This window comes from Rhagoletis pomonella, unplaced genomic scaffold (assembly GCF_013731165.1).
Source record: "Rhagoletis pomonella isolate Grant_MI unplaced genomic scaffold, Rhpom_1.0 Rhpom_scaffold_00010, whole genome shotgun sequence".
NCBI classification, from domain to species: domain Eukaryota; kingdom Metazoa; phylum Arthropoda; class Insecta; order Diptera; family Tephritidae; genus Rhagoletis; species Rhagoletis pomonella.
In genome coordinates this window covers 13,054,519-13,069,980 of record NW_023458564.1, presented here as the reverse complement: position 1 = coordinate 13,069,980, position 15,462 = coordinate 13,054,519, and the positions used below count along the sequence as shown (strand labels likewise).

General features: G+C 33.1%; 1 protein-coding gene across 6 annotated transcripts in view; it reads right to left on the bottom strand.

Moving 5' to 3' along the window:
• Positions 1 to 453: 453 nt before the first annotated feature.
• The window catches only part of LOC118746068 (protein alan shepard), a 156,878-nt gene continuing 141,869 nt past the window's right edge, over positions 454 to 15,462 (bottom strand). For 2 of the 6 annotated variants that reach the window (XM_036479816.1, XM_036479819.1), the window contains exons 7-9: positions 13,610 to 13,774; positions 12,753 to 12,904; positions 454 to 1,744 (exon numbers count right to left, since the gene is read on the bottom strand). In XM_036479816.1, coding sequence (XP_036335709.1) covers positions 12,764 to 12,904; positions 13,610 to 13,774 — 306 coding nt within the window. In that variant the 3' untranslated portion in view covers positions 454 to 1,744; positions 12,753 to 12,763. Of the gene's footprint in view, positions 1,745 to 12,752; positions 12,926 to 13,609; positions 13,775 to 15,462 lie in introns of those variants that run through there. The other 4 variants (XM_036479817.1, XM_036479815.1, XM_036479814.1 and 1 more) reach the window with 3 other exon arrangements.

Sequence of the window (15,462 nt, the reverse complement as noted above, 5' to 3'; positions counted from 1 at the left end):
ACATGCATATATTTATAATGTAGGTATGTATGTATGCGTTTGGAGACGGAAAGTACAATGTATGTATTAGTGTGGCTTCCATTTATTACTCTTCTTCTGCTTCTGCTCCTCTTCTTATTTATCTTCTTCAGCTTCCTCATTTTATATGCAAATCGGCATTTACATACACACACATATATATATATATATATATATGTATAAGTATGTATGTGTTTTAATCAACTTCAATGCTACTTAAATACTCTTTTTTCAGTTTTCAGTTTCGTTACAAACTATTATTATATGTGTTTAAATTTTTTTCTTTTCAAAAAGTAACAAATAAAATATAACGGTTAAATGTCATTTATAAAATGAAAGATTCAAAGAAATTCAACAATCGTGTGTAAAATTTCAAGTAAACTTTGTTTTTCTCCTCCTTCATTCTTCATTCTTCACTCTTCATTTTCTATTTTACGTTTCCTTCGCTATTACCTTCAACATCATTGCATCTTTCATTCCATTTATCGTCTGTTACTTCTTATTACTGCTTCCTACTTTTAGTATTAAATAAATAAATTGGTTTCACCCATTCTACTCCTTCACTACTGTTCGCCTCTCACGATTTCATTCAAAATGTAAATACTTTAATGTACTCTATTAAAGACATTCAAAATTCCTTGCATCTTTTGCGGGTATTTAGTGATTGATTTTTAATTTTAAATCTTTTTTTATCTTTTGGCGCTTCTAATCGTCTAACTTGCTATTGGCTGACGAGCTTTATCTTTTGTTTTTTTTGTTTTTAATATGCAAAAATACACACATACATAGACCACCGGCTGTTACAAGTGACCTTAACGGCATTTTCCCCTTCATTTAATTTTCTCGCGCGCCCTCGACTTGCTTGCCAGCCCTTGCTGGGCAGCCATTTTCTTAAGGTTTAATACTCTTCAAAAATTCTTTTCACCCGCTTACTAATTTTTCACACTTTTTCGAACTGTATTCCATGCAATTTCATCCTTTAATTAGTTAGCGCTTTCTTCCTATTAAGCATTTCTTCTTCTTTTGCATTCAACTTTTCATGTGATTTTGCTTTTGCTTTTTCTTCTTCTCTTCTCTTCTTGCGCATTGCTTCTCTTGTTCTCTTTATTTTTATTAGTAAGTATGTATGTATGTGTATGTTTAACTTAGTCTTTACATTTCTCTTCATTTTAGTTTTATATCCTTAAAATGTTTCGTTACTGCTCATTCACTAGCACAGTATCATCATATTCGCATACAAATATAAAATATATACTTTATGTTCTTTTAATTTTCTTCATATGCTCTCCTAGTTTTGGTTGCCATTTCTTTCTTTTATTAGCATTGTTGCAGTAAACTGCAATAAATATTGGAATCTGTAGTCACTTTTACTATTTTCGTAGGGCAACTGTTTTCATTTTGTTTTTGTTTTATTTTCTAAGTTTGTTTTATGTTTATTGCTGCCGGTTGTCACCGATTTCCTTGTTGCTGTTGCTGTTGCTGTTACTGTTGTTTTTGTTTCATTTGTTCAAAGGTTGTTGTAATATTGTATTGTTGTTGTGTTCTGAATCGCTTTGTCCCTCCTTGTCGTTTTAATTTTTGTTGTTTTTGTTGCTGTTGTTTATTACTATAGTATCTTCTGCTGCTGTTGCATATGTTTGTTTGGTTTTTTTTTTGTTATTCGCGTTTATCCGATTCCATTTCCAGCTCCCATTAGAGAGTCAATCGCGGCATCATAATATTACATCTGTAAAAAGAAATGATATTTATTCAAGGCGGGTACTATTTCATAAAAACATTGTCTTTGTAGCAATATAAAAAAGTATTTGTATTCGCTAAATTTACATATGTATATACCATTCTGTGTCGACACAAATTATTTTCATTACTAGGGTATACTAACTCAGTGATCTAGCCAGACCTAACGTGATAATTCCTAATGATCACTCCAATCAAAGCATTACTTTTAAAATTAAGTAATTTTCGGATGTCTAGTTTCCTATTCAGAATATAGACAGTAGCTGTTTTATGTAAATTAGTGAACCCGCATCTAAATCCGCTTCTGAGTGAAGGGAGGGCTCATATAGTGTCGGTTTTTAATTTTATAAAATTTCAAATCACCCTGTACCGATCAAAAATTACTAACTTCAAGATATAAAACTTTATCTAATTCTAATCTTTGAAATTCGAAAGCACGGCGCAAATTTAATAACCTTCACAAAAAAAAATATCTTCTCATATAATATACATACATATTTTCCTACTAACTTAGATCGATATGACTTTTCGAAAAGGTTGTAAGCCTAATCAAGGATATTTTCAAACTAAGACCTTTAAAAATCTCTTTCGTCGGACACCCATATTGTGATACATATGTATGACTTTCAAACATGTGGCAACCTTCCTAAATTTATTTCAGAAGTAGAGCCTTTTAATTTGAGTGTAACTTTTTAAACACGTGGCAGCCCTCCTCAAACATTCCAAATGCTCAAACTAAAGATGTCTTACCACTCAAAAAACTTATGTATAAGCTAATACAATATGATTTTTCAAACAGGTGGCAACTCTCTTCAAAAGTATATTCAACTCATTTAACTCTCCTTTGTCTGACATTGCGAAACATATTTTAATTAACTAATGAATTTTGTTTGATTTTTTAAACATATGGCAACCCCAATAAATATGGTTCGGAAATAAAGCCTTTTAAAACCCATTTTGACTGTTAACAGTCTTTCAATAACTCCTTTAACTGATTGAATAATTTGAATTTAAATTTTTAAACAGGTGGCAACCCTCTTTAAACATCTCAAAAATATTCCTAGGGCTGGATTCTCAATGTCTGATTTACTCTAATCTCCGGTCAAACATCGTTATCGTCGTTACTGAGTCCATGCCTATAACACTGTGTCGGTAAAGTCGGCAACGATGTTTAACTGGGGTTTAGTGTTAACCAGACATTGAGAAACTGGCCCTTAGTGTTTAAACCAAAGATTTCTTAACACTCTTTCGTTTGACACTCATATTTTAATATTTCATATCACTTGTGTATAAGCTAACTAAATTCAACTTTTCAAGTAGGTGGCAACACTCCTACTAATGTATTCTTAAACCCCTTTCTTCTAGCGCCCATTTGGTGATCCATATTTCTCTTACTTAATTTCCTTAATTCAAATTGAACTTGATTTTTTAAACCGGTAACAACCCTCTTATAGTTCAGTTAAGAAACAAAGCTTTACAAACCCATTTCGATCGATACCTATTTTGTAATAATTGATTTATTTGTTTAGATAATTATATTCAACGATTTTTAGATAATTTTCATTAATTTTTTTAATGTAGCAGCTCTTTTCAAAGAAGTAAAACCTCATCTACAACCCAAGCCTTATAATTTGACACCTTATTTTGAATGGAGCGAACGGTGCAGATCTGATGATCTGGACAAAAAATCCCATCGCGTATTAAACATATACATATATATATACTAGTGAACCCGCATGGCGCAAAAACGCCCAAAATTGAATTTAACATTTTAAATAGGTGACAACTCTATGCAAAAAACAAAATATATATTCCAAATGTTTCATCTAATTCCGTCCGGTCGTTTCTTAGAGAAGAGATTCACGCATGATGTTGGTTCTCATTTCATAAAATTTCAATCACCCTGTACATCTGTTTTTTGAAATTCGAAATAACTGTACTGTCTGATGCCCTTAACAAAATATGTCTTCGCGTGCTATATAAGTATGTGTACTCAATCAGATAGATGATATAGGTGCAAACGCTAATAAAAAAATGTTAATATTTCATTTAACATGTGTATAAGTTAATTAAATTCCGCTTTACAAACTGGTGGCAACCCTTTTTAAAAATCTTTGCAATCTTTTCGCCCGACATTGTGATATTTAAATAAGTCGGCAACGATATTTTTGTGTATTTCACTGACGTTATTCTATTGCAAGGTGTGTTTGATATGGAGGAAAAATTAATCGAGGTCGTACGGAATTGTTTCACGAAAAATATATGGATTTCGGGTTTAAAAATCATATTTGGAATCCTCGTTTTATCTAAGCCTTGTGAGCTCATTTTCGCTTTTTTATTTGATTTTCTGTTTTTTTTTTTTCATCTAGAGCTATAATTGCCAATTCATCATTGGTAAAATAAGTAATTTTTCTACACTGAACTTCACTTTACTGAAAGCAACGGCTGGCATACTACGGATGTGTGTAATTGGTATCACTGATCGATACTGATTGGCGCTGATACCGGCACGGCACTGCACTCGATTCTCCAAAAACAAAAATATTTTATGATGATGAAATACTAACTTATCAGAAGTAATTGAGAATAAACTACCCCGCTTATCAAAGAAAGTTATCAAGTGATTGACGTGGACGGCCTTAAAAATCGCGTGAATGAGAATTAAAATGCACAAAAATCCAATTAAATTGGACTAAGGACACACATCAAAAATCTAAATTTTTGTAACGAAAATATTTTAAGTATTTTATCTGCTAATATGTACATTTGTTAACCGTAATTTTTCGTTTTGTGTTCATTTGCGTAATAGTGGGTTATTTTTGTAAAATTAGCAGAATTCCGGACATATTTGTATAAGTAATTTTGTCCACCTAAATTGTTGAAATATCGCACTGTGCTTTCGGTTGCACACACCATGATACAAATATAGTAAGGTAGAACCGCTGAGAGTCACTTTTAAGATTCTTGACGTTTCCAAACAATTTAATTTTTAAATTTACTCACAAACTCACACACAAATTTTCATTTTCAATCTCAAGCAACAACAATTTCGAACAATTTCAATTTTTTATTTTCACTTTTATATGATTTTAAAATGTTGGCAAACTTCAAAAAAAAATCATGGCCGACAAATTGAGAGAACGGTTCTACCTTGCTATGTTTTTATCATGGCACACACTACCTATAGAGAAATACGAGGGTCACTAACAAGTCCTTAGATCAATGCCAACGCTGTGCACAGGACGATAATGGAAGATCGTTGCGTGAAATTAGGGTGTCCGTTATTTCGAAATTCAAATTGTTTTGCTTTTTCTGCCGCCCCATGAAATTTTGGTTTTGTTTTGGTTTGCCTTTAAAAAATATTCAATCAATAAATTTCTTAATTTTCAAACTAAACCGTGCCAAAATCATTTTACATTTCTCATTTCAATAACATGAGCATTTTGGGCTTTTTGCATACACATTTGTTTTCAAAAACAAGTAAGGTTAAAAATGACCAATATATCGTTTTCTAAAAATTTGTGTGCTTCACAAAAAAGGTTTCTTATGAATTTTTGTTAAATGTACGCCTCCAAAAGTTATTCAAGTGTACATTGCAGCACCTACTTGGTATACACGGCGTATGTGTGATGGTGAAATACAAAGTGGCCATATGCTCACTATCGTGAAGTTATGGGATTTTTGTTGATTTTCATGTACACAAACATACAAACATACATACGTACTAGGATGTCCGTTATGTCCCAAAATGGAACGGCAGTAAAACTTGAAAAATTATGAGGGTCTTCTCACTTAAGAAGTTTTTTCTTTTTAGCATAAAATTTTTTTTTCTCTGAAACAAATATTTCAGCAGGGGAAATAGGGAAATAACGGACACTCTAATGTGGTATATAGTGATATTCAGTATTCAACACTAAAAACGGCTCACGTCGATTAGTGCATCCAAGCCCTGCAAAAATGCAAGCACGCCACGACCAGACAGTTTAATTCCATCGTAATAGGTGACGTAACTTCGATATACCCGCAAAAAAAAGGCCAATGAGCTATTTGGCTCTTTCGAATTATGGGAAAAACCAACAAAGTTTTTGAAACAAATTGTCGCTTCTTTCTACGCAATAACGGGTCTTGGGCTTAGAAGACGCTAGAATAGCTCATTCTTGGTGCCATGCAACAATTTCTTTCGCAACAGTTTTAGAGGACAATTTCATTACAAATCACACTGCTCATTCTTACCCAGCGGTATTCGCAAGAGAGAAGTATATCCAGCCTGAACAGTAACGTTTATGCCATACCATTTGCAATACCAACTGATTTCCTTCGGCTTAAGAAATGCTAAATCGATTTATAGCATTAGGTTTCAGGTATGATGTATGGCATGTAATTAACATGCACTCCACATTTCAGAACTTATAGTCAAATAACGATAATATAAATGTCAATCAAAAATTATTTCGGATGTAAACACTACGCTTGTCCGGGTTTAGTAAATGTTGTGGTTTTACAACACAACAAAGTCCGAAGATACAGCTTCATACAATTTCATTCCATGCGAGGCTTTATTTCAGGCCTAAATTGGTCATGCCAATACCAAAAAAAAAAAATCTTTGGGCAGTAAGACTCTTTGAAATTGCGGGTTTATATCGTGCAACAGGTCGTATGAGTAACATTAATTTGTATGCGTATATACAAGTCAGCCTACACTGACACTGACTTGCCATTTTCTTTATGAAATGCATGGAACTTTCCTTGATGTGGTTGCAGACTTCTTTATTTTGTGTTCCATTTACCGGAACCTTTTCTTTCGACTAATATTCGAGTCAGCTTCAAACTGTTTATCAACGCGGCAATCTGTTTTTGGGGTAACACCCACCTCTCTGGCAACTTTTCTAAAATACCAAGTACAGTTTGGTAGGGGCGTTGACCACCCTTCTTAACAAGATGGCGGCGATCCTACAACTGCCTGAGTCCCACAAATGGAATTCTACATTCCCTGCCACATGCCTTACGGTATTCAAATATGGTTGACTAATATGCAGAAAATCCTCAGTTTTTCGTAATTTGAGTGTACCAAGATGTTGTCTAGTAAAAATGCTTAAAAAGAAGGGTGTAGCCAGCAATAACCCCCCGTTTAATTTTCTCATGATGTATAAGCTAGGTGCAATAAATTTCTTAGATTTGAACCAAAAAGTATTAAAAAATAGTTTAAATGTTAAATGTTTTATTAGACAGGCTACTCTGGTTCTCATGGACTCATGTAATATATGGCCACGGTGACCATTCGTTGAATATTTTACCCCACTGTTTTTTTGTAATTTTTTACTAAATAAAGGACGCATTTATTTCTTGTAGACTACAAGTAGACAAGTGGTAGTGTCATTTAAATGAGCTCTGGATTTTAGCAAATACTACGATGAATTCGCAGAAAAACGTTTAAAAATCTTAAAGATAATAAAAAAATTGGTAAGTACATACATCTGCGCATCCAATTTTCTCACCAAGAATTCCATCTTGGAACTTTTCTTTTCGTTAGTGTTAGTATTTTATTTTTTCTTAAAAAAAAAAATAAGGAAAAAATATTGTGTCCCAGTATCTTGTTGACCGCTGGGTTTAAAACACTTTGAAAAACAACAATAAACCTCGGTCGAGATCTTTGCTTACACTGTACGACCATTTCGATGGTCCTCTGCAATAACGACAGAATTCCAAATTCAAAAAAAAAAAAAGTTTTACTACCGTTAAGTGGCTCTTGTCTCTAATCCTTTTCCAAATCTTACTAAAGTAAGCAGTAAGGATTTCTAAACTAAGTCCTAAAGATTAGACATGGTTTCGAGAAGGATTAGAGACAAGAGCCAATTTACAATAGTAAGGGTTTCTTTTTTCCATTTAATGTTGTTGGTTGCATACTAAGCAGAAATTGCCATTTATTTTTTACCTCAAACAGACGCTTTGGTGCGTTTTGATACAATAAACATGGAAGGAAAATGAAGGCAAATTGCAAACTATGTTTCTCAACAATGTTTCTAAACAATTTTAATTGTTTTAAATGCTGCTCTGCAACCACCAACTTCAAATGAAAATATAATATTTAAAATCGCCATTTCAAATCGGTCCAGCTCACTTACATAAATTTTAATATTTTTCTGAACTATTTTGGCACAAGCTTTAAAATATAATAAATAAATTGTATAAGTCCGGGAAGGCATGACCATGTTTTTATGCGCAGCGATGTACCCTAATGTGTATATACATATATTAAAAAGTATTACATACCTGACTTTAAAATATGTCATGTGCTAATAGCGCTCAATATATGTATATGAAGAAGACCGTGTTCAAACAGGCACCTAATTGGCAATTAAGAACCTCTTCACTAATTTATTAATTAATTTAACAATTAACAATTAATTTGTGTCAGATTCTCAATGTAACCCTGCTAGGTATGTTTAATTTTGACTTGGTGGTATGTTTATTGAACAAAGAGCAATTAACTGTTTGTTTCTGGTCCTCTTTCACAGCAGATATTCCATCAGAGATGAAGAATTGAATTATAAAAATTCTACATAATTTACGGAAAATTCTATTTGAAAGTAGATAGATGGACGTGAAAAGTATATGTGTATTTCTATATAAAGAAAAATAAGAGGATAACAATTTCCATTGATATCATATCAACTTCTGTACTCAAATTAAACAAAGTTTAGCTATGAAAATAATCTTTTCCAGCAGCGCGAGGCAAAACTATGTTGTAGAAAAGGAGAATCACTTTCCTCCCATTTCTTCAATTTGACGTTTTAAAAATAAATATTTTCCGTCTACCCTGGCGAAATCCACTACAATTGCGTTACTTCCTTATCGCCCTTCGGTATCATTTATATGCCCCTTCACAAAGGAGGGAAGCAGTTGCCCGCACCAGAAAATGCATTGAAATGTCAATAAAAATATAAACAGATTTCCAGAGAAGTTCTTTGGCTACATTCCAAATGTACCTAAAATTGTGTGTTTGCACCGAATGTACTTTCAAGCTAAATAAAGGTACTATTGTGCCAACTTTTCCATCACTGTGGGTAATCCAGCAGCAAGAATGATAGAGTACAAGATGGCGCCGTCCTGCCCGTTGACATTTGTGTACCACAAGTAAACAAAGAATAGAGCGAAAAGAAGAACGAGTTGAAACTGCCAAAACAGTTCACTTTACATCGAAAAACGTCTTGCATCTTGATGGCTGTCGCAATTTAACACACGGCTCTTCATTTTATTGGTTTTTACGCCGTCTTCAACTTAAAAATCACTCAAAATTGCAAATTAACACAACTTAAACTGATTTTTCACTTATAATTCAAATTTTTCTTTGCCGCTGATTTGTAAACAAAGGTTGTTTACTAGTTACCACAACTGTCAAAATCGGCAAAACCAAAGTAACGGTACCGATGACGGTGCCACTTTTGTTCGCTGCACCGTGATCCAGCAGCTGATTTCGTATCGCTAATTGCGCAGCTGACATGTGTGTGAACACCCAACTCAATGCCGCAATTTAAAGCTTAATTGCCTCAGCTAATTGGGCTGTTTGAACACAGTCTAAGAATAAATAATATATTAAAGCAAGTAAAGTCGATTCTTTTCTTTTCTGAACTTGAAGTTACTTTTGTCATTTAACAATTAACTAGAGTCACGGCATTGAAACGCCCAAGATAGAGTTTCAAAAACCTATAAACTATTCCAAATGTTAGTAAGGTATAAGCGAATCGAGGTTCATATTTCTTGTCAATCCGTGCAGCCGTTTCGCATAGTCGGTTTTTAATATTATCAAATTTTAAATCATCCTGTGCCGATAAGAAGTTTCTAATTTCAAAAAATAAAACTTTATCGCACATCCACAGAGCAAGGTTTTTATTTTTCAGGTTAATTTATTTTCGAGTAAACTTCTACAAAGTTCAATTTGAGTTCGAAGCGAATTTGGTTTAAATTCAAAGCCATTTCGATTGATATCCATCGTTTAAAAATGCATTTATCTTATAAAATAATTTGAATGCAGCTTATAGAATACGTGGCAACTCTCCTAAATATATTTCAGAAATAAAGCCTTTTCAAAATGATTTCGATGATATACATCTTTTAATAATTCATCCAACTTAAAAAAAAAAAAAATTTTAATGCCATTTTATAATTACGTGGCAACCTTCCTCAAACATTCCAAATGTTCAAACTCTAGTTCTTTTAACACCCTTTCGCTTCATATTTCAAACAACTTGCGCAAAAGTTAATCAAATTAGAATTTTTAAACAGGTGGCACCCCTCTTCAAAAGTAGTTGCGCGCTAAGGTATTCTTAAATATTCTTCTTCCATTGCGATACATATTTTAATTAGCTGATGAATTAAGTAAAATTTTATTTTTTAATTATGTGGCAACCCCGCTAAATGTAGTTCATATTGATACCCATATTTTAATAACTCATTTAACTTATTTAATAATTTGAAATAAATTTTTAAATATTTAACTTGTTTAGTAATTTGAAATACATTTTCAACCAGGTGGCAACCATCTTACAATGCCTAAAAAATATTCTTAATGTTTAAACCAAAGACTTCGTAAGGCTCTTTCGTTTGACATCCAATTTTGACATTTCATATAACTTTTGGATAAGTTAACTAAATTCGAAATTTCAAACAGATGGCAACCAACTTCAAAATATTTTCAAACTGCTCAAATTGGCACCCATAGGTTGAAAACATTTTTTTCTAATTAATTTCCCTAATTGAAATCTAATTTGATTTTTTAAACCGGTGGCAACACCCCTAAAGTTAGGTTATGAAAGAAATATTTTCAAAACCATTTCTATTGATACCCATTTTGAAGTATTTGTTTTTTTTTTTAGATAATTTGAAAATAATTTTTAAAAGGTGGCAACTTTTTTCAAAAAAGTAAAACGTTACCTCATTTAGGAAAATCGAACAAACGGTGCGGTTATTATGGCATTGCTTATTAAATAATTAGAATTCAATTGTAGTACAGGTGGCAACTCTTCTCGAAAAAATTAAACCAGTTTGCACATCTACAGGCAGATATTTTATGCTGCACAAAAAATGCCTCCGCGTATTATATATACATACATATATAGAAGATACTACCCCTTTAGCACTTAATACTGCAGTTAGATTCTATTGAATAAACTAATTACAATTTGAGTACTATTATGAGTAATAGCTAATCTATGAACTCGTAAAAATTTAATCAATAAATCTCTAAGAGGTTCTCACGCATAGCTTTTTGAACACAAGTCTTAAATTAGACATCGTTCACACTATGTTTGTATATATGTATGTACATAGATTTTCAAAGCCATGTAGAATGCGCTATAAGATGTAAAAGATTGATGCGCATAATATATTACGCACACCTCTAAACTATAGTGTTAATGATGATTGAAATCAGCAGAATTACGCATATTTTAGTAACAAAAAAAAAATATATATATAGAGAGCTAAAAATCGCATTTACTACGAATATGCAACATATATACATACATACAATATTACATTTGTAAATGCAAGTTATGTATGTATGTTTGTATGAACATTATTATGCATACATACATATGTAGGTAAAATGCATGCTCGCACAGACAAGGCCGCATCTCTGGCATCGTTAACGGTGTCTTTGCTTGCGTGGTAATGATGTACCAAAAAAGGTGTGAAGGACACGCAGGATAACAATCATAATGATAGCAATGGCCGTCAAATGCTATAACGGAATGCAACAAAAATATTTAACAACAAAAAAAGAATAAGAAAAAAAAAAACAAAAGCTGAAAATAGCGCTGCGATGCAGTCTTTTAAAGTTGGGGATGCAGATGATGGAATACTTGAAATGAATCAGTGCTAGGAGATGAATAAAATTTGTTTGAATAGAAAGACTGGTCGGATGATTGAGGGCGTGTAAAAAAAGCAACAAAATGTAAATATGTATCTATGTATGGTTGAAGCTATGCACAATATTCTGAGCAGATAAGCACAAACAGGCAAGCAAAGTAGGCAAGCACAAGCACAAGCACAAGCACAGGCGGGCAGGCAGGCAGCAATAAAGCACAGCACAGTATGACACAGCTCACATATGTATGTATATGTTTGTATGTATGCACATAAGAGATGGCGGTAAACAGCAAATGGCGTATGGTGAAAAAAGTGGTAAGAAAATGACAGTCGATTGAGAGTTAGCGAGTGGGCGTATGTACATATGTATGTAGGTAGGTGTCTATGTCAATGTATGCGTGGCATGGCAGGTGAACCTACCGTTATTAAAGAAGAAAACTAAAGTAAACAAACAAAAAAAAACAAACGGCAAAGTATGTCAGAAATTAATTAAGCAAAATTTAGTTCACAACGAATGGCGCTTCGAAAGGCTGAATATAAATATGTTTGATGGTATTTGTGTATGTAGATGAAATTAAAACTAAAAGCGAAAAAATTTGCGCTCATCAAAAAATTAAAAAAAAGGTGAAATGCCCGGCATTAGAACTACTTAGCTACTAAAATGAGTGATGCTCATGTGACAACGATGATGTTTCGAAATTTTGCATTTTGTAGAAGCAAAGTTTGGACGTCAAAAGTATGCTAGACGCTAAGTTACATGCAACGTACCCAAACACAACAAAATACATATATATGTAGTTTGTTTTTGTAGCCAACTTTTTGATTAAAACGCTTTAAGCTAATTAAAGGGCATGAAAAAATGACAACTCAACTTAGTTAAAAAAAAAAATCAAAAAAAAATAAAAATAAAATATCTAAATTTGTTTTGTTCATGAAAGTGCATGGTATCCGTTTAATTCACTAAATTTGTTTTTATTAGCAATTTAGTAACTAATATTATCGAATTTCACAAAAAAAAAGAAACTAAAAATATCACGTAAGTTTAGCTTGGAATTTTTGCTTTCTCTTTGGGATTTTCAGTATCTTTTTTTTTTTTTGTAGGTTTTTGTTTCTAAGTCACACGCACTCACCTCGCGATGACCTATTTGGGAGCGGCTGGATGTGGATACTGTGTATATGCCTCATCGGGTGATGCAGCTGTGCTAGCCTGTTCGGAATCTGTCATTGGCATTGTTGGAATAATTGTTGGTTGTGCATAATATGGATAAGTTGGACTAATATACTGTAATGATGGAGAGAAATTCTATAAAAAAATCAAATAAAGAAAGAAAAACAAATTTCATATTTAACGGTTAATATTCACTTATTAAATGGCCAAAACGATGATGATGCGTAGATATTTTTGTTTGATTTTGAAATTTTTTTTTGCACATATGTACAAAAATGTGTATGGAAATGGGTAGAGGAGTGAGTGAAAATAGTGAGCAAATATTTGAAAATAAAATTGTTTTTGCAATTTTCAAAAAAAAAAAAAAAAAATTAGAACCAAAAAACTCTTTACACCATTTATGAATGTGAGTACAAAAGAAGTTTGATAAAAAACAACTCTTAATAAGTGGAAAATGTGCACGAAATCTTGCAAAAAAAATGGTGCTTTATTCGAAAGAGTGTGTTGCTGGTCCACAAAATAGTAATAGTATTTGTATTTATATACATAGAATAGTAGGCAAACTTTATGACACAACAAAAACTGCATTGTATGTATTGAAAAAAAAAACAACAACAACAAATATTTGCTTGTAAAAATTTTCAGCAAATGAAAGCAATTGCTGTACCCATAGGTTACCCTCAATATGAAATGTCATCCTAATTTATGAGTATAAATGATGAGTCGAAAATGAGTGCATTGCATTTCCTATTAAGTGTTAGTTTTTTAAGCTACTCACTCAAATTTTGTTTTAACATTTTACATGTTTTTTAAACTTACGGAATTGCCAATTTGCAATGTGGCTAGTTGTGGCACCATTGGTCCATATGGCACAGACGGATCACCACTGACCATCATCGAGATACCACGTGGTTGCACCTGATTGACTGCGTCTGGTTTGTAGGATGCGACTCCCAATTGTGGGGCAGCAGCCATTTGCATATACTGTAAATGAAAAGTTGAAGTAAGAAATTAGTTTCGACATATTTAAGAGGGAGGTAAATATTTTGCTTTAATTTCATATTTAAGAAAACTTATGCTATATGTATGTGGTTTACAAAAAAAAAAAGATCTATGGATGCCACTATTCAATTTCTAAGTAGAACTGCTCGCTGATTGCGAAAATCGAGTTACTTTTTTCTGTATGGATAGGCTTTCGAGATATTTTCACTAAATCACGTATATCTTAGAAACCAATTGAACAATATACGAAATGTTGCAAATTTTTTAATGAAAAAATTAAAAAAATTAAAAATTTAACAGGAAAAAAATTACAGTTACCAAGCCTGATCTGTTATAAAAAAAAAAATAAAGCTAATTACTAATGAAGAAAATCGACTGATAGTAAAAGTGGAATTAGTGGTCAAATGAAAATGCGCAAAGATTTTTTGTATGAAAAATGAGCAGGAAAGAATGTCACTCATACGCGATGTACACATGAATAATAATCTTTCCTGGTCATATTTCATACAAAAAATCCTTATTCATTTTTGTAAAGGAACAGGCTTTTATACAAGTGCAAAAATTCGTATTTTTCCCCTTAAAAAAAACAAAAAAAAATTGAATAGATATATTAATTTCTCAGAAACTATCAGGCCTATCGAACAGTGGTGTAAATACGGTTTATGGAGAATTTCGTTAGATTTAATTAGCCACATTTCGTATTAAGATTGTTTAATTGGTTCGTAAAATATACGTGATTAAGTGAAACCACATTTTTTTTAACTGAATAACGGTAAATTGCAAATGTCTCGAAAACGTATCCATAGAAAAAAATTTATTTGTGGAACAAAAAAAAAACAAATTTGTGATCCAGTGTTATCGCTTTTTTGCGCAAACAGAAAATTATTTCTTCAGCAAAATTTCGCCCAAAAAAGTTTTTTTTAATGAAAAATGAGGCGAATGCAATCTTAAATATCCTTCCGTGCGCCTCTTGCTTTCACCAGCGGAGAGTTTCGGGCGGCGATCGGGAAGGTGAAAGCCTTTAAAGCCATTGCATCCGACGGAATACGCATGCTGATGCTGAGAAAATTACGTCCTGCGGAATAGACTATTCTCAATTCGTCCCTGGCCGCTATTATCATTCTATATATCTGGAAAACGAGGAGAGTGGTCCCACTGCTTAAACCGGGGAAAGCGGTCAACAAGGCAGAGCCTTATCGCTCGATAACCTTCCTTTCCCCGTTAGCGAAGACACTTGAGATCTTGCTACTCCCGCGCTACACGCAACAGCTGGCTTCAGCATGGTTTCTGGAACGTACCCTGCACAACAACAGCACTTAACGCCATAAACACTCAGACAACTCACTTGACTGAATCGATATCGCCCCTGTAAGAAAACAGTCCTAGTAGCGTTAGATTTGTTAAAGGCCACTCCACGCTAATAAATAGAAGACATTGAGGCTTCTTATCTCCAACAGCGATTCAAACGATGGTCGGCGAATTATTCGAGTTGTCGACATTCGTTAGTAATTTTCAGAGACAAAACCAGCAAACCGACAAAAATTTAACAGTGGGTCCCACAGAGTGGTATCCTGTCTCCACTGCTGTTTAATTATTACATCCCGAAGCTCCCTCAACCACCAGAGCGAGTCACAATTGTCTCTCAAGCTGATGACTGCTCGATAATGGCG